Source organism: Apus apus, chromosome 2 (genome assembly GCF_020740795.1).
Source record: "Apus apus isolate bApuApu2 chromosome 2, bApuApu2.pri.cur, whole genome shotgun sequence".
In the NCBI taxonomy this organism is placed as follows: Eukaryota; Metazoa; Chordata; class Aves; order Apodiformes; family Apodidae; genus Apus; species Apus apus.
This window is the reverse complement of record NC_067283.1, coordinates 116,377,880-116,401,455: the sequence shown is the minus strand read 5'-3', so window position 1 is coordinate 116,401,455 and position 23,576 is coordinate 116,377,880. Positions and strand designations below refer to the sequence as shown.

Here is a 23,576-nt window from a genome sequence, read left to right as displayed (position 1 = left end):
AGGGACACCTCCCACCAGACCAGGTTGCTCAGAACCTGGCCTTGAACACTTCCAGGGAGGGGGCATCCACCACTTCTCTGGGGAACCTGTTCTAGTGTCTCACCAGTTTCACAGTGAAGAATTTCTCTCTAATGTCCTGAACTCTTCCAGTTTAAAGACATTACCTCTTGTCCTATCACTACAAGCCCTTGTAAAAAGCCCCTCCCCAGCTTTCCTGAAGGCCCCTTCAGGTACTGGAAGGCTGCTATAAGGTCTCCCTGGAGCCTTTTCTTCAGGCTGAATGACCCCAACTCACTCAACCAGTCTTCATAGGAGAGGTGCTCCAGCCCTCTTATCATCTTTATGGCCCTCCTCTTGACTTGCTTCAACAGCTCCAGGTCCTTCCTGTGTTGAGGGATCCAGAACTGGAACAAATACTCCAGGTGAGGTCTCATGAGAGCAGAGTAGAGGGGGCAAAACACCTCCCTTGACCTGCAGGCCACGCTGCTTTTGATGCTGCCCAGGATACAGCTGGCTTTCTGAACTGTAAACACACATTCTCAGCCCAAAATTGCAAAGAGCAAATGACCTAACCCTGACTGGTGAATCATTCCCTAAAAAACTGTGCCTGATTGACTGAGATTTGGTAAGAAGAAAATTAAATTTCATAAGCCAGAAACCAACGGAACACACTAAAGTATTAAATCCTTCTTTAAAGATTTTACTTTTTAATTAATAATGAAATAGAAGTGAGAAAGAGAAGAACAGCTTCTCATCTTCTCTTTCTTTGTTTTTGGGTTTTTTTGGTCAAACTTCTTCAGTCTCTCAATTAGTCTGGATAAAAGGAGGCTGAGGGGAGACCTTGTTGCTACAACTACAACAAGGAGGTTGTAGTGAGGTGGGGGTTGGTCTCTTTTCCCTAGTAGCAAATGATAGAACAAAAGAAAATGGCCTCAAGTTGTCCCAGGAAAGGTTTAGATTGGATATTAGGAAAAATTTCATCACTGAAAGGGATGTCAGGCACTCAACCTGGCTGTCCTGGGAAGTGTTGGAGTCACCATCCCTGGAGGTATTTAAAAGATGTGTAGACATGGTGCTTAGAGACAGGCTTTAGTGGTGGACTTGGTTAGGTTAACAGTTGCACTTGATGATCTAAAGGTATTTGCCAATCAAAATGATTCTATAATTCTATCATCCTAATTTAAATTCAAACCAGGTGGTACAGCCACTATTCAGAGGACGGTGTACAACAAACCCACAAAGTCCCATTTGTTAAATCAGATGTTATGATAACCAAGATTCTAATACCAAAATCAGGTGTACAAATTAATCTTTTCTCTAAGAGAAAACCCACTATTCTCTTCTAGCTTCTCAACTCAGATATACTTTAGAAATAACTGATAATCTGTCATTCTGTGTCACAGACAGGACAAAGCTATGAAGTATTTTCCACCCTTCCACTGCTTACACACATTCATGAGAAGAAAAACAGCAAAAACAAGAGAAAAAAGTATATCAACTTATATTCTGACTCCAGCATTCCCTCAAAACCCAGCACAGCTGGAAAACAAATACCTAGGCTTTGTAATCAGGCAATCTTCAGATGAATTGAAAGAAATATAGAAATATAATATCTATAATTCTAGCATGCAATGTCTTAGACAGAGTGATACTACCAGTGACAAATTATTTCAATGTGGACATGCATTGGCTAGAGATATGAACTCACAGGATCTTGCCTAAACTTCAGTTAACACTGTCCAGACCTTAGTCTGCTTTCTGAGTCTCATTCCCAGATGAAAACAACTAGTTAAAGCATCAACACCCAAGAAGTTTGAAAATTAATCAGTAAACATTTAGCTTCAGAGGACACTTTGCATTAGTTAGATCTAGATTTACCCTGAAGAGTGATTTTAACAAATTTACCAGAAGCTGCTAAAGCCCATCATAAACTGCAGTCTCTTAACTATAGAATAAGAAACCCTGGCACAAAGAGGAAAGTGTTTCAGGCATGCAGAGCATTTCATTGGCACACAAAGTACATCACCGATGTTAAGGATAAAAGCCAGGTCCTTTCATTCTCAGTCCAGAAACCTATATTCTATGCTTCATGACCAGACCTTGAAAAAAAAACCTACCTGATTTTCTTTGTTTTAGTATCTCTGCTCTACTTGCATCAAGATCTTTTTTTAAATGAAGAGGGAAAAGAGCCTGTTACTGCTTTTTTCTCTTCAGAGGCACAGAACTAGAAACATTTGCAAGGTAGCTGTGCAGCTGTGCTAACAACCCAGCACCAGGCAGATTTAGGAGGACTTGGCTAGTCTGACTTCAATAACTGAGTTTCAGCAAACTCCATAGACTCTGTAGCATACAAAGACTGCAGAAGACTCAGATTACAGTAGCCATCTTAGGCACTCTTTCTTGCTGCCCAGCCACACATTTTTAAAGAAACATAGTACAGCTCTCAGTAAACTGCAGACAGCCAAGACACCATCCTAAGCTGCCTTTAATTCCACACAAAAACATTCTGTCATAGATAATCTCTTACATGAAGCTGCAAGCAATTGATAAGGCTAATATACTTATCCCAGGGATTTTTTTCTGACTCATATTTTGACTCCACTGTTATTGTGACATCAGTTCTTTCTCACTGCTTTTACCTCTTCGCAGTGCCAGGCAGGGGAGTTTCCTGTATTTGTATGTCCTATGCGGATTTTGTAGAGATGTCCTATGTTTCTAGTATTAACCTGTAAAAAAAAAAGCAACTGATGAAACACAGACAATTTGTTAAAAAGAAAAAGACACGTAACAGAAATTCATATAGTGACTGTCAAGTGAAGTTTTTGTTTAGAGGAATTAAGTATGCTGATACTTAAATAAGTGTTTTCAAAATATTTTACTCATTAGAAGCTTGTCTCCTTTAAAGGACAACCCTCAAAAAAACTGTTGGCCTGCCAGCCTCATTTATCTGGCTCCAGGATGCTGCTGTAGCTGTTTTGTTCCCCACTGAATATTTGCCTCAGTGAGAAATGAATACAAAGTGTACGTATGACTAAAAAGCAAAAGTATCTTGACTCTGAAACTTGTTTCAGTTTAGCATCTATACCTACTACAAAATTATTTCTGCCTCCCAAGCACTTCCCACATACCTCTGAGTTCCTCCCTACCTCTCCAGGAGGGTCTCTTTTATAATTTTGGAAAAGATGGTGTTCAGCTTTGGTGTTGTTTTTTTTTTACAAATCATTTCAATTAAATCAACTTAGAAACCTGTATTTGAAAGATTAGCTCTCAGGCAGGCTGGATGAATGTGTCCAGTATAGATAACAGGGTGCTGAGAGAATAGCTTTGTGTGAAGGTTGTTCAAACAACTAGTTATAAACTTAAGTGTAGAAACAGAAAGCTTGTCTTTGAGGAACTGGAAACACACCATGAGTGTCTTCCCATCTTGTTCTATCATTTCTTCTTATTATTATGTAGGCTGGATTTTCTGCCCTTTTGTGGTTTTCTGTAGAACTAATTTTCATGTTTTCATTTGCAGTGTAGACATAGGTGTGACCTGAGTTCTCTATTTCATGAACTTCCCTGCACTCAGTGTTATAAACAATAAAGAGACAGAGCAGGGAGGACAGACCAGAGTTAACTGAGATCTAGCATAGAGCACAAGCAGAGAGGTTTTACTCTTTCTTTACATTTTAGAGTAGACATTCCTCAACTGTATGCAGTGCTATGGATTCTCATTACTGGGACCCAAACTAGCAGCTGCCTCCATATTTTGCATTTGCAAGTCATTGGAGGTGAAATTAATTGCAGTAACGGGAGCAGGAAACAGAGCCAACAACACCTATTGTGAAAAGGGTATGTTTACTTGTCAGGTACCTGGTTACTTATTTTATCTACTCTTTTCAATCTTATATCTTATTTTATATACATATTTTTATATATAACATATGGAGAACAGCATGCTATCAGAGGTGTCAGATTCTTCAGAGAAATTCCATCAGGCTGAAAAGGGCTAATAACTACATTTCCTACATGCTAAGCAGCACCAAGGGTATTGAGAAAAAAATGAGCACTTCATCAGTGCTGCCATTAAATACCGTTTCTCTGAAGGGGACATGCTATGCTGGGTACTAACAATGGAAGCACCTGTTTGTGATGTGGCCCTATAGCTGGCACCTGCTGGGGACACCCAGTGACAATCCTACATACACACTCAAGCTATCCAGCTTTTGACAAGAGACCTGTTCTGGCTCACTTAAATCACCATGCCTGAGACTGATGGGGGAGAAATGTTCTTGTGTAACTGGGAGCAGAAAGAGCTCCAGATAGACAGACTTAATTAAAGTATAACAACTGTCATTGTTTAAATAAAGCAGCAGGTACTTAGCAAAGTTAAAAATCATAGAATCACAGAATGCCAGGTTGGAAGGGACCTCAAGGATCATCTGGTCTAATCCTTCTAGGTACTACTATAGTTTGTATGAGATGGCTCAGCACCCTGTCAAGCTGAGACTTAAAACTGCCCAATGTGAGGGAATCTACTGCTTCCCTTGGGAGAGTACTCCAATGTTTGATTGTCCTCCTGGTGAAAAATTTACCTCTAATGTCCAATCAGAATCTCCCCAGAAGCAACTTGTGCCCATTACCCCTGGTCTTTTCCATGTGACTCCTCGTAAATAGGGAGTGTCCATCTTCTTAGTAGTCACCCTTTAAGTACTGGAACATGGTAATAAGGTCTCCCTGAAGCCTTCTCTTCTCAAGGCTGAAGAAACCCAGTTTTCTCACCCTCTCTTCATATGGCAGGTCCTCCAGTCCTTTGATCATCCATGTGGCCCTTCTCTGGATCCTCTCCACACACTAAAACTTCACTTCCTCCTTTCCTTTTTAATAATGTATGCCCCTTTCAAATGTTAAAACTAAATAATTATCTGTTGTCCTATATTTATTGGCATTTTCTTGGGCATTATATAAATTAACCAGTAGCTCTTCTTAAAGAAACAAGAAATATGTTGGTTCAAATCAGCTTTGGATAGGTGAGTGGGAAAGGAAACTAGATCTAGTTCTACGTTTAAGTCCTGTCACTTATTTCTTTATTTGTCTGTCTTTTAATCACATAGATTTTGAAATGTCATACAATCTAGCAGGATGCAAGAGTGTAACACAATGAATATGTTTTACTTACTGTGAAAATGTCTTCATTGCCTCTCTGAAATAATTTTCCCTCCTCTCCATCAAGAAAAATAGGCCCTGAACTGCCGTGATGCCCGTAAAATGTAATATAAACCTTTGAGCTTGTTCCTGCAGCTGGCATGTCACTGGTGAGGACTGTCACCTTCCATTTCCTAGCTATCAAAAGACAAAAAGACTCACTGAATTACTTAAACTCAAGACTCTTAAGCAAAATGCATTTTGGTAATCAAAATTCTAAGTAATATGTCAATGAATATGGAAATACATATTTCACAAAATTACAGCTAGAAAATATTGAGTTTGATATGTTGGGCATGCAAAATCAAGCAACGTCAGGATGTCATCCACATCTTCTTCTCTGCAAATGCCATATGGCCAAGTCAAATTTGCATGAACTTAATTCACTTTTCAAACACAATTTTGAAATTCGTTATTAAATTGTATTAAACATGGCTTTCTGTTTACCTAGGATATATCCGCTCTGCCCAGTGTGGTGCTGAGTAATGACAGCCATGCAGGGTTTCAACAAGGTAACTCTGGAACTACAGACTCACTGTTAGGGTCTCTAAAAGCTAATCAGCTCTGCTGAAATAAAAGTTTTTAAGAAAGGATTTGTAACTCTGGAAAGGTGTGGTGGGCTTCACAGACGTCACAGCTTGTTTGGAATCCACTGAAGGATTATCAACATATTCTTGTATTCCAGTGTTAGTTTTATGCCCTGAGAAACCAATACTCTTTCCATGGCTGAATTACATAATTATCAAGATCAAGTATTTGGATTTAGGCTTTACTTTAGTGGAAGGTGAGTATCAATGGCATGGATTAAAGGAAATGGTGTCACTGAGGGATGGCTGATAACAGAAAGGAATATTAAGAAAACACCTTCAGTCCCAATGTTTCTAACTAGCTGACACCCATCTCAAATGGCATGCATTTAGGTACCTCCCAGGCCTTACAAAATCATTTTACACCACCTATTAATGTAATTGTTTCTTAAAAGAGAACTTCCTTTACAGTACAGCTGCAGTAATAAAGGGCCTTGCTGCCTACAGAAGCCCCCTATCATCTCATGACTCACTATGCTGCACATTTTACCTACATTACTGACTTTTCCCTCCATCTTTGTATCTTTGATCCTGTCTGCTCTGGCTAAACCACTAAGACAATATAGTGATTATGAGTGAGCTCATCATGATATATTATTTTTGTGTTTATTGTCTATTTGAGATACTTAAAATAGATCTGCGTGTCTTACACACCAGGCAATAAGCTATCCTGAAGTTCTCTTGTGAGATTCAGCAAAACCACTTTTATTTTGAGTGTCACTCAGTACTTTCAGTGCTAGCCATGGGCATTTTCTTAAAGGAGTCAGTGGATGTTGATGATGATATACAGAATAATGTTGCAGCAGAATATTATTTGAGGAGTAGCAAAACCAATTATTTGAGTGATTTACATTTAGTTTTCTGTGGCATAGTGGAAAAAGATAAGCTAAGTTTCATTTTACTTGCTTATTTTTAACCGTGTCCGAAAAGAAAATGTATTTAAGAAATTGATAATTAGGCTGACCTAAGTGCAATGAGTGTCAATATCTTTCTATCTAGGAAATAAATGTGTTGAGAATATATGTCCTCCTACACCACTTAGCAGTTGTGTTTGAATAATTAATACTGCTTGTAATAAAAGGCAGAAAACAAGGAACAGCAAAGGCACAGTCTGAAGTCTAACATACTGAGACCTAATGGTAGAACCTATGTCTTGTTTGTCTTGCTGCAGCCATTGGTTTATACATATTGAGGCAATTTTTACTTCTCTGTGGCCAATGTGCTGTGTAACCATTTTTTATGTAAGCCTGTCATGCACTGGCAAAGGCACCTGTTTGAAAATTTTGTTGTGAGATACTGCAGAAAGAAAAAAAGAAAAAAAGAAACAAACCACAATGCCAGGAAATACTGTATTTAGATGAAATGCTAGTCCTGACTGTTATTGAATTAGATTTTTATAATTATTTTTTTTTATTTCTCTCAATATTTATGTTGATTCACAGTAAAATTAGTCCACAATGCCTTTGATTTTAAAATAACAAATTTATAAAAAAACTAAGGGAAGAGGTTAACAAAGTCAATTTAACTGAAAAATTAGGTATAACACAGGAAAATAAAACAAATTAGTGAAAACGTTATTTAACCACACACATTAAAAGAGAGTAACCAAAGAAAGACTGTGTGCTGAATTTGAAAACACAAGCTAAGCATGACTTTGCAATGAAATGAAAACTGCCTCTTTTTTCTTTTTTTTTTTTTAAATAAGAATGGTGACATACAGTCATTGGGAAATGTCAGCACTGTTGACAAGAATGGGCTATGGAATGGGAAATATAAAAAGAAAAATCAGAAAGGGATGAAGAGTGCTCTGAGATACTAAAGTCCATGTACCTTACACCAAAGCAATACTAGGTAATATTTTTGAACAAATTTTAAATTAATGGACAGTTATCTCCAGATATATACAGCTAAGCAGAAAAATAATATTAGTAGACAAGGAAATTACAATTATGTGACTCTAAGATGCACCAGGAGAGAGATTTCTAAGTTGAGAAATTTTATTGTCAGTGTCCCATAAAGTTCTGGTAAACATATTCAAAAAAATACTTCTTGATACTAGAAGAAGTCCTGAGAAAGACAATCATAATGATTAAAGTAAATGGAGAAAGTGTTTGTGTAGGTGAGAATGTCTGATTTGGTTGATAGATACCAAGGAGAAAAAAGACATATCTACATAAACGGCAATGATGGCTCTGGAACATATGTACATAAGCTAACCACGACTAGGCTTAGGATAGACATTAGGAAACAGTTAAGACAGACATCAGAAGAAGGACTCAAGCTCTAGAACAAGCCCCCAGTGGAAGCCATGTTGACTACATATAGCAAGTTTTAAAAAGAGATTTATTAAATGGAATTCCCTACCTAATTGTGTGGTTTCTTTATAGCAGGGCACTAAGCTAAATAAACCGAAACTTCCTGGGACTGTAATCTATATGTTTTACTGGCTGTTTGTTTTTTAATAATGGCTAGAAGAAAACCTGAATTTCTTCTAGAAGTATGGCATAATCTATATAATGCCCTTGAATGCCTTCTGAATTTTTTTCTGTCCTGTTCTTTACACATACACTTGTCAGTTCCCAGTATATTTTATCCTGACCTCTTTAGAAAGCCTCTACTCCTTTTGCAGTTAATTTGCAGAATTAAGCCACCTGTATAAAGCAGCTTGTATTACTCATCATGGTGCTTTTCCCTCTGTCAATTAGTAGATTGCTCTAGTCTCAGCGTTGTGAGGTTCTCTCTTTGGCCTTCTCCAGTCTTACATGACTAAAGAAATTTTATTTTATCTGCATATCTCAGCCACTTAATATTCTATAGCACCCCTGAACCTTTAATGAATATATAAACCCTATGACATTATGGTAAATCTCAGTGTCAATCTTGTCTCCTGCTGTAAGGTAACCATTTTGTTACTTTTTCAGTTAGCATTCTGAAACCAGAAGCAAGACTTTCAGTTACTGTAACAATCATTTCACTGTTTGCTGTGGTCTCTGCTAATCGTAACCTCAGGCAGTACCTCACATCTCACCTTTTAAGTGCTTATTTTGCTCAGTAACCCTGTAACAAGCACCTGGTTAAAGGTTATTGAACCTTGATTTAAAAAATTTCAGGTGCAGTGAATGCAGCACCGGAAGCTCTAAATCTGGCAGAAAGATTTCAAGAGCATGAGCTGTTAATTTGCCCATCTAACATTTAGACATTATTTACAGCATAGAAGCCTGGTACTCGGAATGCTATATGGCATTTAGTTGGATTCTAGTCATTTTGAGCTTCATTTTCCAAACATAGGTTTTATTTCTCTATTGACATGTAAAGAGATGAAAAAATACTATCGAGAATCTTCACTTGGAGCAGTCCTAAATCATGTGAAGGAGGACACAAAAAATGTGGAGATGGAGGGAAGAACAGGAAAAAAAAGGCAGCATAGAAAATAACACACAGCAATTTTGTGTGAAATTTATTAGACAATATATGTTGCTTTATGGTTGTAATGTTAGTTTATTACACAGAATACACTGCTTCAAACAACAGAAACAAATCAGTTATTTATGTTGAAATATATCTGCCACTGACCTCCTAAAAATGATTGAAGAGTGCTTCTAGGTTCCCTACCTCTACTGCAGACCCCTTTTGCTCCAGCTCCAACTTCTACTTTGCCTCTATGTGCCTTCTGTCACGGAGGGAGGCAATCAAAGCCTCTGAGTCAAAAAGGATTTGTGTCAGCCTTTAATCAGGTCCCCAGTCTGGATAACTGAAGGATCACAACCCAGGGCTTATTGCAGCATCTGCATGCCAGTTGGTCTAGGCACAGCCTCCAAGAGTACAGGATGGCCAAAATCTCATTCTCTTACTAAAAAATAGCAGCTTCCGTCTTCAGGCATATCTCTAACTTCACCAACATTGAAGCAAGATACTCTGCAGTGTTAGAGATTAAAATCTAACAAAAGCCCCTGAAATAATCTGCCTAATCACAATATACATTAAATATTTTCCCATGTCATATTTAAAATAATGTAATGAAAATTGTAAACCATATGTAAGTGCTTACTACGCACACATAATATTAAAAAATGCTGTAAACAGGTATCCAAAGTCATTCTAATAACATATTGAAAGATCCTGAATCATATTACATATGCCTTGGATTCTCATGACACAATATATTTACAAAGAAGCCCAAACAAAACAGACACAGACTACTTTTGAAGTACAGAGGTTGAAGAAGAACATAGAACTAAAGCTTGTACTGCATGTACAAGAATTTTAAGAATAAGCAGTGCTGCCTCAGAAGGGAATATGGCAAGGGTAGTCAGGAAGTCCATGGACACACAGTCTCTCTTCTCAGTTCCCGTGGAATCCCAGAGGCAAAAAATACACTCCTTTTCTAGTTTCCTCTGAGTAAAAGAGGCAAACTTCTTTTGGGTTCTGGATGATCTTATACACAGACTAAAAATCTCTTTACTCACACAAATATTCTGAAGTTGGCCTTTAAAAACTGACATAGCGAGTTGATAATTTTAATCTATATAAAACTAACATGACTTCTGTTTCCTAGTTTTCATTGTATTACAGATTTTGAATGCCATTTCCTGCTTTTCATTTCAAATTAAACAGATCAGTTGATTTTGTTCTAGAAAACGCATTTTTACTGAAAGACAATTCTCAAATCCCTTCTTAAATGTCATAAAATATAGGAATCTTGTCTTAGAACTTGGGTGAGTATTTTAGCTTTCAGTTGTCTGTTCTAACAAGCAGTAGTTGTTTCTCTGAAAATGAGATGATTGGTATATCTCAGCAAAAACCTGTTTTGTAGCCAAGAAATCACTGTTCTAGAATAACAGCTTTTATGCACATGTTGGTTTCCAAAAAATCTAAGTAATTATCTCTATTTCAGCAAAGATATACAATTGAGGTTTATATTTATCTAGGTCTGGGCTGAATTCATCTTGAGACTTTTATTTGGCGTGGCATTTAGCACTTTGTTTTGTGATTGATTTATCTTTCTGAAGATGTTTTCACTAGTCTAATGTTATAGAAATTCCAAGATCTCTATTCCAAGTCTTTCTCATCTTTGCTATTTCCGTTTTCCATTGTACAAAAGGAACCATCTTCTTTTTCTGCTTCTTCTGTAGGAATGGCATTTTCATTTTTCAGATTTTCAGAGGCATTATGTTCAGTGTTATTTAAAGAAGAGTCACACTTCAGAAATGTTTCAGAATGACAAGTTTCTGCTGGATCTGCCAACACAGGAGAAACTTTTTCTCCAACAATATGAATTAGGCTTATTCTTAGACTTTGGCATGTTTTTGACTTTCTGTTGGGTAGCTCACTATTTGTGCCTATCTCAGGATGACTGGGTGTGTGTTTGGATACATTATTCTGACAGTTGCTGACTTCCACAGGTTTTGCATTCATATCCTCTATAACATGAAACTTCCCTAAACTGCTTGTATTTTTCAGAGTTGAACATGCAAGTATTCCAATGTTACCAATAAAATCTAAGGTGTTATTAGCATAAAACCTATTGAAAATATTATTGGCAATCTTATTGATACAGTTACTCTTCAGAGTCACATGATTATTTCTGTCTGTTACTGAATCTTTGCGTGACCATTGTAAATGTTTACTCGTTTTGGCCAACAAACATGGCCCCAGCTGGTTCTCGATATCAGATGCCTTTTGGTAGGCATATCCTCTCTGTTCCTCATTAATTGGTGTTACTATCACCATCAGTATTGGACAATGTTGGCCACATATAGCATGGAGTTTATCCAGAGAATCTTCTTCCCGAAGAGCACTTTGGTTAGCATTACTACCATCAGTTGGCTGAGACCGTATGGGTTCATCATTTAAAGGCTGTTCCAATGGATGCACCTTGTTATCAGGCAATCGAAACTCTCCAGATGTAAAGGATGGAAAATTGGCATCAGCCTGTGTGGAAGTAGAACCCACCATGACTGATGGTTTGATCTTTTCTTTCTTTGCTGCAGGAAGGGAAGTGATCTTACCATTGCGGCTAGATGAGCTTTTTATATTTAAGTCATCCTGAAACGGATCTGAATCACTATGATGAGGTACACTGAAGTAGTTGCAATAATTTGCAGAGGGTTTAACCATCTCTTCAAGTTCTGAAGAAGAGATTTCATTGAGGGCTGGGTACTGATTCAGATTGCCAAAGTGCGAGTATGGAACATCATCACCGTTAGCATCAAGGACTGTGTCTGTTGATGTTGTATCCAAATTACCATACATTCCAATCCGTTCAGGTGGTGATCTTCTTATTAAATGATTTTCTTTGAGAAGCCATTTACCTTTATCTATCAATATTCCTTCTTCTTCATTAGCCTGTGAGATAGGTTCACAATGTTGCTTTGGAGATTCCTCTGGACAGTCATCAGTATAACTTGTCTCCTCTCTGTTAGGAGTAGTTTGTGGTGTTGGTAAAGAAGTACTTTCTCTTCTTGATATAGTGTCCTCTTTGTCTGTGTTTACTGGAAATTCTTGTGATGGCATTGGAGAATGTGAAAATTTCTCTGCAGAATAAGACCTATTTTCTTGAGAAAAAGAAATTGTTTTTTCAGCCACTGCAGAGTAGAATTCTTCAGTATCTTTTGGAAATACTTTTGACACATAAGGAAATCCTTTGTGAAATTCAGGCTTAAATGAAGCTTCCTGCTTGCCATAAAGTCGTTCAATAGTTCTTTTTACATAGCCAGTATTATAATGTTTTTCAAGTATTGCTTCTTCCTCGCTTTCATTGGTCAAATCACTGGATGCTCTAAAGTTATGATCACTCTCTTCAGTATCTGGTCTGTAATCTGACCAGTCTGAAGTAGCAGGACTTCTTAAGCGTTTTTTCAGTTGAGAAGCATCTGAATGCGTTCTGTTCTCCAGCTCTTCTACTTGCAATTTCTGTTCTCCTTCACTCATATCACATTCTGTAATTTGTTTTGATTCATAGCAAAATGATAATGGAGAGGCTGTAGATAACCTCTCAGATATTTCCTCATCAGTCTCTGCATCCTTCTTGTCTGCCTGTATGGAATAATCCTCATTATTGTATTCTACAGAGGATTCAACAGATAGTTCAAGTTGATTATTTGGGGTTTTCTCATTACCTACTGGCTTTGGATCAACATTCTCATCTTCACTTTTGTTAGTAGTAACATGAATATTTTTTTCACCTTCTAACTCAGAAGTATCATGATCTAAAATACAGTTTTTGTCATTAGACGTTACACTATGAGCTGTTGAGTTAGGTTCTACTGAAATTTCTGACTCTTCATTAGCAAATGATGTATCTGTGTTTTTATCTTGAGACTTTTTATATAGGCTATCAGGCATATCTTCATTTCTTTCAGGTGACTCTACAGCTAATGCAGGGTTACAGATATTTGAATGAGTATTGGCATATTGACCATCAAGCTCTGTTTTGGGAGCACTCAAGTTCAAAGTCTCTGTTTCTCTGCAAAGATCTTTCTGTATATCTAAAGAACTTTCTAATTCACCAGTCAATTTTAGAGCTTCTTCAGAAGTTGTATTGTCCTTTGGAATGCAAGGCTCAATTGAGTTTTCATTTGCATGCAAATGTATATCATTACGAATTTCAGATACAGGCATATCATCATGGCAATCTGTGGAGTCCTGCTTTTCGAGTTCTCCCCCAAAGCTTAAGCAGTTATTTTCTGTTGATTGTTGAAAATGAGATAAGGCAGCCTTTAGTTCATTGACTTTTTCTACTAATGAATTTTGTTTCAGAAATTGTAACTGTGTGAATATTTCAGAACAGCTGCAGGTTGTTTTTTTCGTATCGTCTTTGATTGTCTCAATCAAATTCTCTCTCAGATTCAGTAGAAGTAGCCAAGCTAGGAGGACATTGGAGGAAGAACCAAAAGCTGAAGGAGAAAGATCAGAAAGGCTGCAGGCTTTTCCTATACATCCACTATGCTCCTTCTGGAGAACAAGCAAATTTGATTGTAGTTCATGCAGCATCATGCTAGACATACAATTATTCTGAACATCAAATTCCATTTTCTCATTGACAATTGCACAATCAACTTGAACAGCAACTTCAGATTTTTTCCTTTGACATAGGTTGTTATCCTGAATATCGACTGACATCTTGTTATCATTGTCTTGTGTTTCATGAAATAACTGTAGCTTACCATCATGATGAAATTCTGACTTTAGAGAATGCTTGGCTTCTTCTAGTATTGTTGCATCAGCATGAATCAAAGAGTCAGTTTGTTTCTCACCTGATTCTTCTAAAGTTCCTATTTCAGAAATAGGCTTTAATGTTTTTTTTGTTGGATTATGCTCAACCAGATGGTTTTTTCCAGTCACATGTAATTTATTTATGAGAAATCTTGTTTCTTTATCTATAGAAATATCAGTATTTTCATTAGGAAAATGAGAGGCATTGTTGCTCTCTACAGTCACTTTTTTTTTATTTATAGGGGGTAAGACAGTATTTGGTGACAAGTTTTTCAGCCAACTTTGGACATAGTTTTCAAGAACATCCTCTTGAAAATCCTCCTGTTTTAGAGCCTCTAGTGTAATGGTTCTCTCTGATATGTTTAATTTATTTGCACCTTTACTTAGATTTTTCTTCATTCCTTTTTGTTTTTTCTCTTTCTTTGATGATAACTTTTCCAAAATATTCTTTTCCTTTTCTTTTTCAAAGTTAAGATTCTTTGGCACTTCTGACAATGGCTTTGAAAACACTGATGAGTTAGATGTCTGTTCAAAAGAACTGGTTGAGAGATTTATTCCTTCTTTCTTGCTACTCAGTGTATCCTGACTGTGTTCAGATTCATTGTTCGAATCAGCTGTCACTTGACCATCTTCACTCTTTGCAGATGAAACCACACTATTCTTTTTGCCTGACTTCAGTTTTACCTTGGCCAACTTTTTGTCATTATTTTTTTGTTTTTTATTAAATGATAATCCATTTTGTTCCTCTGAATCCTGGTGAGAGAACTCATCTTCAGGAAATATGCTTTTGTCTGAATTGACAGACCCATTGCTGCTTTTTACAGATAATTCTATTCCTTTTTTCTGAGGCATTTCAGAACAATTATCCATGGCCTCTGTTGTGGAATCCTGTGTAGTTTTTCTTGTGGTATGTGTTCCTTCACCTTTAATTATTCCTGAAATTTCTTTATCTTTTTGATTTTCATATGTACCTTGCTCTAGAAAGTTAGATGATTTTCTCTTCTTCTTCTTCTTCTTTTTGGTGAGGGAAGATGCAGATTGGTTGTCATCCATGAGACTTGTTGCTGTCTCAGATTCAGTCCTGTCACTGATCTGATTCTCACTTTCAGTAACACTAGGAAAGAAGCCAGTTGGATTTATTTTCTCAGTAGCAGTTTTATTACATGGGGGTACCATCACCTTCATCTGGCTAAGTTCAGGACAGGCTGAATGCATTGAATCTTGAGAAACAGGTAATAAATCAGCAGCTTCGCATATAGTTTCTTCTTTTGACTGACATAATTCTGAATATTTAACAAAAGAACTCAATGATCTTTTTATTTGTTTAATGTCACTTGATTCATGGATGTGGTCTGCTGAACCTGGCCTAGCTGCCTGGTAAATTTTTGAGGATGGTATGAAACCACTAATGTTAGCTTTGCAGCTTGATACTAAACTATTATGTGTATCTTGTTCTGCAACTGATTTCTCTAGTGCCTTCTGTACCAGTTTGTCTTTGTCAGGCATTTCTACCATCTTCCTATTTGTGGTATCTATTAAATCATTACTTCTGTGGCTTACTGTAAAATGCATTTCTTCTTTTATATTCTCTGAAGAAAGCTTTAATAAATCATTGTCACTCATCTCGCTAAACTTTGAATTACTGACACTTGATTTTTTTCTGCTTGAATGAGCTACCATGCAATACTCAGATTTATTTTCTCCATTCTGTATTTCCTCACTGTAGGAAAACTGTTCTACTCTCTTCTCCTGAACCTCTTTCTCAGATACCAAAGTGACACTTTCAACTACTGCTTTCTTTTGTCTAACACGCCTTGGCCCAGGGGTGGGAGGCCTATAGAAGCGAGGCTTGATATTATCCTCAGGTACATCGCTTACATCTAGGTCTGCAGAACTGTTGTCCTTACAGTTATTACAACCAGCAGTTTTTAAATCAGACTCTGATTCTTTGTCTGACACTTCTGCACTGAATTGCTGTAATGAGTCTCCCTCTTCTTTATCGTAGCTCTTCAAAAATGGAGCATGGTTTGGTTTTGTACATTCTGATGAATTTACATTGGATAAGCAGTCTTCCTCATGCATTGTGGAATTGAAAATGGTGGTGTTTTTGTCATCAGAAAGGCCAGCACGGCTTACAGTTGTTGTCCATTTAATGGTTTCTTCCTCTTTAATTTTGAATCGAACTTTCATTTCCACTGTCATACTGCCATCTTGATTAAGATGAACAGATTTCTCAATGTCCTCTTCAAACTGAGCCACAGATAAGTCTTTACCAGTAACTAACTGATTTCCTCCTATACTGTTATGACTCTCAGGAGCATAGGAAGAAACCGAGTTGTTATCATTTGAGTTATCATTTGAGTTGTTATCATTTGAGTTGTTATCATTCGAGTTGTTATCATTGCTGGACACTTTATCAGAAGAAACTGAGAATATCTGAGATCTTGAGCTAGAGCCCATTTCAGCTGTCACTACAAATTACATTGAAGGAACCCAAATTCATTCAATAGGTGGAATGTTGAGCAGACAAATATCATGCGAAAGGATCCGGATGGTGAGACAGCAGACAGTAAGCAAAGGAAGAGAAAAGAAGAAAGGAGAAAATTAGTACAAGGGAAGATAATGAAGTGTCTTTCTTTTACCAGAGTATTAGACAGCAAAGAGAAAAACATGGCTAAACTCACTGATCAGTTTAAGAAGCTGTTAGAGAGAGAAATATAACAAATTTTTAATAAATAATCAAGTATTTAACTGCTTTTCCACTTAATTTTATTTTGCAGTAGCTTCTTTCTAATGCCAGAACTATAGTCTGATTTGAAACTCCAAAGCCTAGGAAAAGTACTAAATGCTTTAATTTTATACTTAGTGGGGAGCTGAGACTGCCTTGAACTTTTCAAGGGATTTGCAGGCACTTGCTTGTTTGGGCTTCAAGCTACCAACTTCTTCATGCCTTAGAGATCATAAATATATCATTTCCTATTAGCTCTTGCAGTTAGTTCTAAAATGTCAGCCAAGGTGAGCATATATCTCCCTGGGCTTAATCTGACACTTCACAGCATATGAGTAATTACTGTGAGTAGTGCTACTGACATGTGAATAACGGGTTCAGATCCAATCCCCTGGACTGACCTTCTACAGAGAAGTAAACATTGAAGCACTTGAACTTTTTATAAAATCTGCATTTAAATGATGACATCTGAGACACCTTTTATACTACAGTACTGTAGATGATGGCTCAAAACTCAGTAAAGCAAATGAGAAAACCTCCACACTTCAATGAGTTTTGATTATGGTCCAGTATGTGTTGCATACACATTAAATACTCCCAAAGTACATTTTGCTTACTCTGTAAGAATTTGGCTTTTTAAAACAAAAATAATTCTATCGCATCTCTCTCTAGCAGCTGTCATTGAAGAGATGAGACATAAAAGAACATGAAATAAAATTAAAGTTTTGCTGTCTTCCAAGAAGTTCTGCATGTGTGAAGGAAACAGTGCATGCACACCCACAGAGATATCCACAACTGCTACTGATACCTAAATATATAGAAACCACCATTTAATCAAAAGGTTTCACTTGCAGAAAGGCATTTTAACACATATAATATTAACTTATCTACATTGCTTGAATTTTAGCGCTTTTTTTTCCTTAAGTGAGTCACAAATGGTGACATACCAAGATTTTCACAGTTAACATACTACTCTTATAGATACGTATCTATAATTTCAGGCAGAGTGCCTTGAAGTTTCCCTGGCATATGCTTTACCATGAACTGAATCAGAAACAAAAGTTTGTACTAACTCTTCTAACGCAGACCAGACCTTCTGCTTCCCAAAGTAAAAATCTCACCTTCTCAGTCTCGGGAAATGGAATTGGAACAACGTGCTTGGAATTTTATTTTCCAGTTTCTCACATCATCAATAATATCTCCTACATAGAATACTTCTGAGTTTCTCAGATTAAAGACAAAAAGAGGTTGTTGTTTTGTTTCCCTGTCTCTAATTGCTGTTAACTAAAGATTAGGAGAAGGAGCTTACCAGATTCCCAGCTACTCACATTTTCTACCATTGCAAGGCTCGATCTCTGGCTCAAAGCAAATTTTGAGGAGGATTTTTTCTGCAGAACTTTCACTCTCAAAATGTTCCTATACATTCTCTCTTGACCCATTAATTATGCTCTGCAAACAGCTCTCAAGCTGTGCAAGTCAAAGAACATGAAGGCTGAGACTAAAACGGTTTGGTGACGACATAAACTGTGAGGGATGCAGAAGAAACTCCTTTGAGTAAATGGAAGCCAAGTGTCTTATGTATCAATGTTCTCCATGACACAGTCACATTGACCATGGAAAGTCTCAGTCCAGAAACAATTACACTGTTCCCTGGGGTATCCAGTACAGCATGCACCTATATGAAGAGTACAAGGCACCTCTGGGTTAAACAAGTTTTACCTTAGATGGCAACTCTGCCCTACAGGATGCTATAATGTGGAGGATTCCAACACTACCTAAAGCTTTGATACTGTGACTCTTTGTTCCCCTCAACCTCAGGCTATTCAGTTAGCCTGCCACCTCTCCAGCAGCTCTTCATGTTCTTGATCATCCACTGGTCATTTGCCACTCTAACTGATGTTGTCAGTGGCATAACTCTGTGAGTAATTAAAGGGAAATACACATTTGTATATCTTTCCCAAACTTACCAAAAAACATGTATTACAGCCATGAGGGTATAGAAAGGGATGACAATCTAGATAAAAGCAGCTTCAAAAATGTGATGAATTTCTGAATGGAAAGTTAATGTTTTTCCTGTTTATGTGAAGCATGGACATGAGAAAAAATGAAAGTCATGACAATGACAAAACAAACCTCCACTTGCTAAGGTAAGTTCTGAAAACAGCACAAAGGTTTTACTCAAGGAAGTCAGTCAGTTAAGAGCCTGAAGTAGCCTGTGGTTTCTCTTTTACCACTGACATTATTAACTATGACACCCCAAAATTAATAACAATAAAAATCAAGTGCATTAAAATAAAATATACTTATAGATTTGCTTCCATGTTTTAAATAAATCTGTTTGTTTGAATGAAAATATGCATTGTATCTAAGTACTTAGCAGAAACCTAGGTTTTAAAAAGAACATTAGTATTTTGAACTTTCTTATGCTTATAGAGGAGTCAGAGCAGATATAAACAGTTTCAACTGGCCTTTTTGAATATTCTTATTTCTAGTAAGATTGTCATGGTCTGTGTCTTACTCTGAGAGAGATAAACCAATTAATAAAATACTAATTAATTTAAAGAACTTACTATTTTCACTTTCTGACTTGGCATTTGTGTTTGGGTACACACGATTTGCCATTCCAAGCAATCTAGCAGGCTGCGAATACACAAGAGAATCATAATTGCTTGGTTTAAAAGGCTCTCTCCCTGCTGCAACTACAGCTCCAGAGCACAATACCAGGGCCTGAAGATTAGTAACCTGGAAAAAAAAAAAAAAAACAACAACAAAGTAATATTAAATTATCTGCCTTAGTAACCACAAAAAATAATGTAAGAGATTTATCCCTTTCATGCTTTAACATCTTCATTTTTTAGTCCCTACAGTAGTTTGTAGCAGGCTATTAAATATGTATCACATCACAGAATTAATTTTTCAATCCCTATAAGGCAATTCCTATCTCTGTGAGGGTATATCTTGTATAAATGCATTAAAAAAAAATTCAAGTAGCAACTTGAATCCAGAACAAAATGTTCTTATAATTTAAGTGTTTGCACATGTAATTTTGTTTCATCGTTGCACAATGACTGCTCATAGCCATGAAATAAGTATATGTAGTAGGAGGTAGGTATGCATAAGAAGACTTTTTGAGGAAGAAAGAGGAAATTCAGGATACGCCAACAGTACTTGACCTGTACTGCCACAGAGCAATAAGACAGAATCATAGAATATATGTTGGAAAAGACCTCTGAAGGTCATGTAGTCTAGCAGTCTGCTCAAAGCGGGTCTGACTTAATCAAGGTGCTCAAAACCTTGTCTAACAGTTCTTAATTACAATTCCAAAATGTATTGCAAAATAAGGCCTACAAACTGCACTTCACTGCCTTACATGTGATATGGACAGTTTCCCAACCCAATGTAGATTTTCACCAAATGGAGGGGAAACATGAAATTTCCTTTAAACTTGTGGAGCTCTGCATGGAATTTTATTTCTAGATGCATATTAGGTGTAACCACAAGTGATTTTCTGTAATTTAATAGAACATGAATAAACCACTGAGATAAAATTACATAAAACAGCATGTGAGATCAAAATCAGTATTATTAGCGTTGCATCATTTGGGTTTAGAGGTATCAAACCTGGTCCACGGCTTGCAAAGTGTAATAGACATTCAGATGTCATAGTTCCAAGTTGTTAATGGCAAATCATACTCTGCATTTGGGTAATGATAAAATACGTGTGGCTATTAGATGCTACTTATCGTATTTTTAAAGCATCATCAGAGACAAACAGCATTAAGACTAAAGGAAGTTTCTGTGTAAATATGTAAAAGTACAGAATTAATAGCATGCCTGATAGAGGCTCAAGTAAGAAAAAGAAAAGCACTTTTTCTCGATGACTTAAAATATAATGTCTTCACTTGCTTCTCTCTGATCTCAAGATTGCAGTGTTTCCTCCAGGCTAGGAGCCTTTCTGAAAGGGAAAAGGCATAGAAAGGAAACAGCTGAAATTCAGCACATCCATCTTACACCGGCCAGTGTCCCAAGCTTGTAACTTTTAAAATCACTTTTTAAATTAAAAATAATCTAGAAGCAATCACAGTAATATTGTCAGTACTCATCTTTGCTCTCACCTTTCTGCCATCAGTGGTATACAGTTTCACAACTGGATATTGCATTAACTCGCTTATATGATCCAGAAAGGCCTCAAAGGTATGTGTATTTTTCTTTCCCAGAATCATGGTGCGTCTGTGTCTGACATCACCATTTTTGAAAACAAGCAACTTTTTGGGGGTTGTTATTTTTCTTTCTCGATGGCCAAATCCATCTTCATTCTGCCTTGCTAATTGCACAGCTCGGCGACGCGCGCTGACAGGCCTACTGATCTGCCAGGGCAGTGGTTTTTTGCTTGCCTGTTCCAGGTTGATGGGTTTCATTCTCCTCTGGTGGGAACAAATATAAGATTTTCCATCTTCAAGATCCTCCAAATTGGTGATGCTGTGTCTTCCTTTCGGTGTACTAATATTCCTTACTCCAAAAGGTAATGGGACTCGCTTGGATAAACTATCCAACAAGGCATCAAATGTTTTGTAAGACCGGTTGTTAATGACCATTTTGATCCCATTAAACTGAGGATCTCCACTTTTATAGAAACAAATCCGTTTTGCCACAACAGGTTCAGTAACATTGAGATGGCGAGTGGATAAACTCTGTTCACTCCCAGAGGAGTTTGGCTGATTCACTGAGTAACTGGTTGAAGGTGTTTCACTCATTTTGACAGCAATCTGGAAGAAAGAGGAGATGGATGTAAAACTTTTCCCATGACTTAGTAATAACACAATCTTCATTTTGAAAGGTGCAGAAAGAGAATGTATAAGAAACCAACAGCAGCAAGTTGTGCCAAAAATCATCAGATTTAAATGGATCCAAGCTGTTATCTCTAAATTCCACAAAGACTCTAGTACTGTCAGATTAAGTTAGCATAGCTCTACTCGCAAATATTCCCAAAGCTCTCCAATGTAATTTCACATCTCTTATCATTTTGGTACAAGAGACCTTTCCTTAGAAGGTACTTGTCAGTCCAGAATGACAATTAGCTATTTTCTTTCTTGAGGATGAAGCTAATGATAACATTTAAGACATTAGCCAGATCCTTATTAAGGGGCACAATTTGTGCTTAAGCATGAGCCATATTCAGTCCAACATAACAAAACTGAAAGACAATACAATTAATTCTGATCTCATGTACTAGTTTTATACCAGGACAAATCCACTGGAGTAGAGGAAAGGCTCCTGAGTTACTACAATGTAAACTACACCAGAATAAGGCCCAAGACATTTTTTAGATTTAAGTTGCATCATAAATTGACAGACCATTTGCTTTTCTATTGTATGTTTTATAAATAATGATACATTTAACCACTGCAGTGTTTGCATTTATACTGAAGAAAAAAATATTGATAAAACAAGGCTCGTTTTAGTAAGAGGAAAGTCTTTAAATCCTTCATAAAGACACACAAAAAATCAGGTATTCTTCAAAAGAAGTAGCCTTTAAATTAAAACATTTAAATACCAGTCTTTTAACCAACAGATTATTTCTGACAACTACGTTAATAGTCTTCATCCTTGAAAATAGAGCACTCTGACTACAACCTTTCCATTTTAATCCAATCCACGTACAGACAATGTAATGACAACTCTTTAAATTAATAAAATCACTTTATCTTAATGATTGGCTTGCTTTGACTGCAACACAGGATAGAAATGGCTAGTCAACTAATAAGCCTCAAGGAAGCAGTTTTAGTGTAGTCTTACTGAAAAGCTCTATAGCAGTCTCACGGGGGATGGCTGTCATCAAAATACTATACATTAAATTATTTTACAGTGTCATCTTTCTGCAGCTGCCATACTGACTAATGGAACAACCTCTTCTGGCTACTGCATATTTTTCTTACTGAAGCTATGGAAGACAATATTTTTACCTTTTTACTACTACATTGTGGTGGGTTAACCCTGGCTGGAGGCCACATGCCCACCAAAGCTGCTCTATCAATTCCATTATTAGCTGGACAGGGGAGAGAAAATATAATGAAAGGCATGTACATTGAGACAAGGAAACAGAGCTCACTCGCCAATTACCATCCTGGGCACAACAGACTAACTTGGGGAAATTAGTTTAATATATTACCTACCAAATCAGAGTAGGATAATCAGAAATAAAACCCACATCTTAAAACACCTTCACCCCACCCTCCCTTTTTCCTGGGCACAATTTCACGCCTGATTTCTCTACCTTCTTCCCCACAGCAGTGCAGGAGGACAGGGAAAGGGGATTGTGGTCAGTTCATCACATGTTGTTGCCGCTGCTCCTTCCTCCTCAGGAGGAAGACTCCTCACACTCTTCCCCTGCTCCAGCCTGGGAACTACTCCAACTTCTTCTATTGATTTCTCCAACCCTCGTCCTTCCTACAGGCTGCAGATCTTCACGAACTGCTCCAGCGTGGGTCCTTTCCATGGGATGCAGTCTTTCAGGAATAGACTGCTCCAGCTCAGGTCACCCCACAGGATTGCAAGTCCCACCAGGAAACCTGCTTCAGCTTGGGCTTCCCACAGGGTCACTGCCTCCTGCTCCAACTTGGGATCCTTCGTGGGCTGCAGATGGATATCTGCTCCACCATGGACCTCCAGATGCCGCTCCTGTAGCCTCCCTCCACTACCAAACCCATGCTACACTCAATACATTCCACCTGTTGTCTCTGTGAATCATATCTTTAAGAAGGGGAAAAAAGTTGTTGTGCAACAGTCATTTCAGCCAATTACGGACAATGATCAGCACACAGGAAGATATGTTTCCTTTAAATACGTTATTTGTGCTGCAA

General features: G+C 37.3%; 1 protein-coding gene across 1 annotated transcript; it reads right to left on the bottom strand.

The window, feature by feature from the left end:
* Positions 1-10,823: 10,823 nt before the first annotated feature.
* LOC127380805 (oxygen-regulated protein 1-like) lies at positions 10,824-21,470 on the bottom strand. Its single transcript, XM_051610287.1, has 4 exons — positions 20,832-21,470; positions 19,287-19,458; positions 16,298-16,459; positions 10,824-16,231 (listed from the first exon to the last, which is right to left on the bottom strand). Exons 1-4 carry the CDS (start codon positions 21,468-21,470, stop codon positions 10,824-10,826), a joined length of 6,381 nt encoding a protein of 2,126 aa, XP_051466247.1.
* Between the last annotated feature and the right edge of the window lie 2,106 nt (positions 21,471-23,576).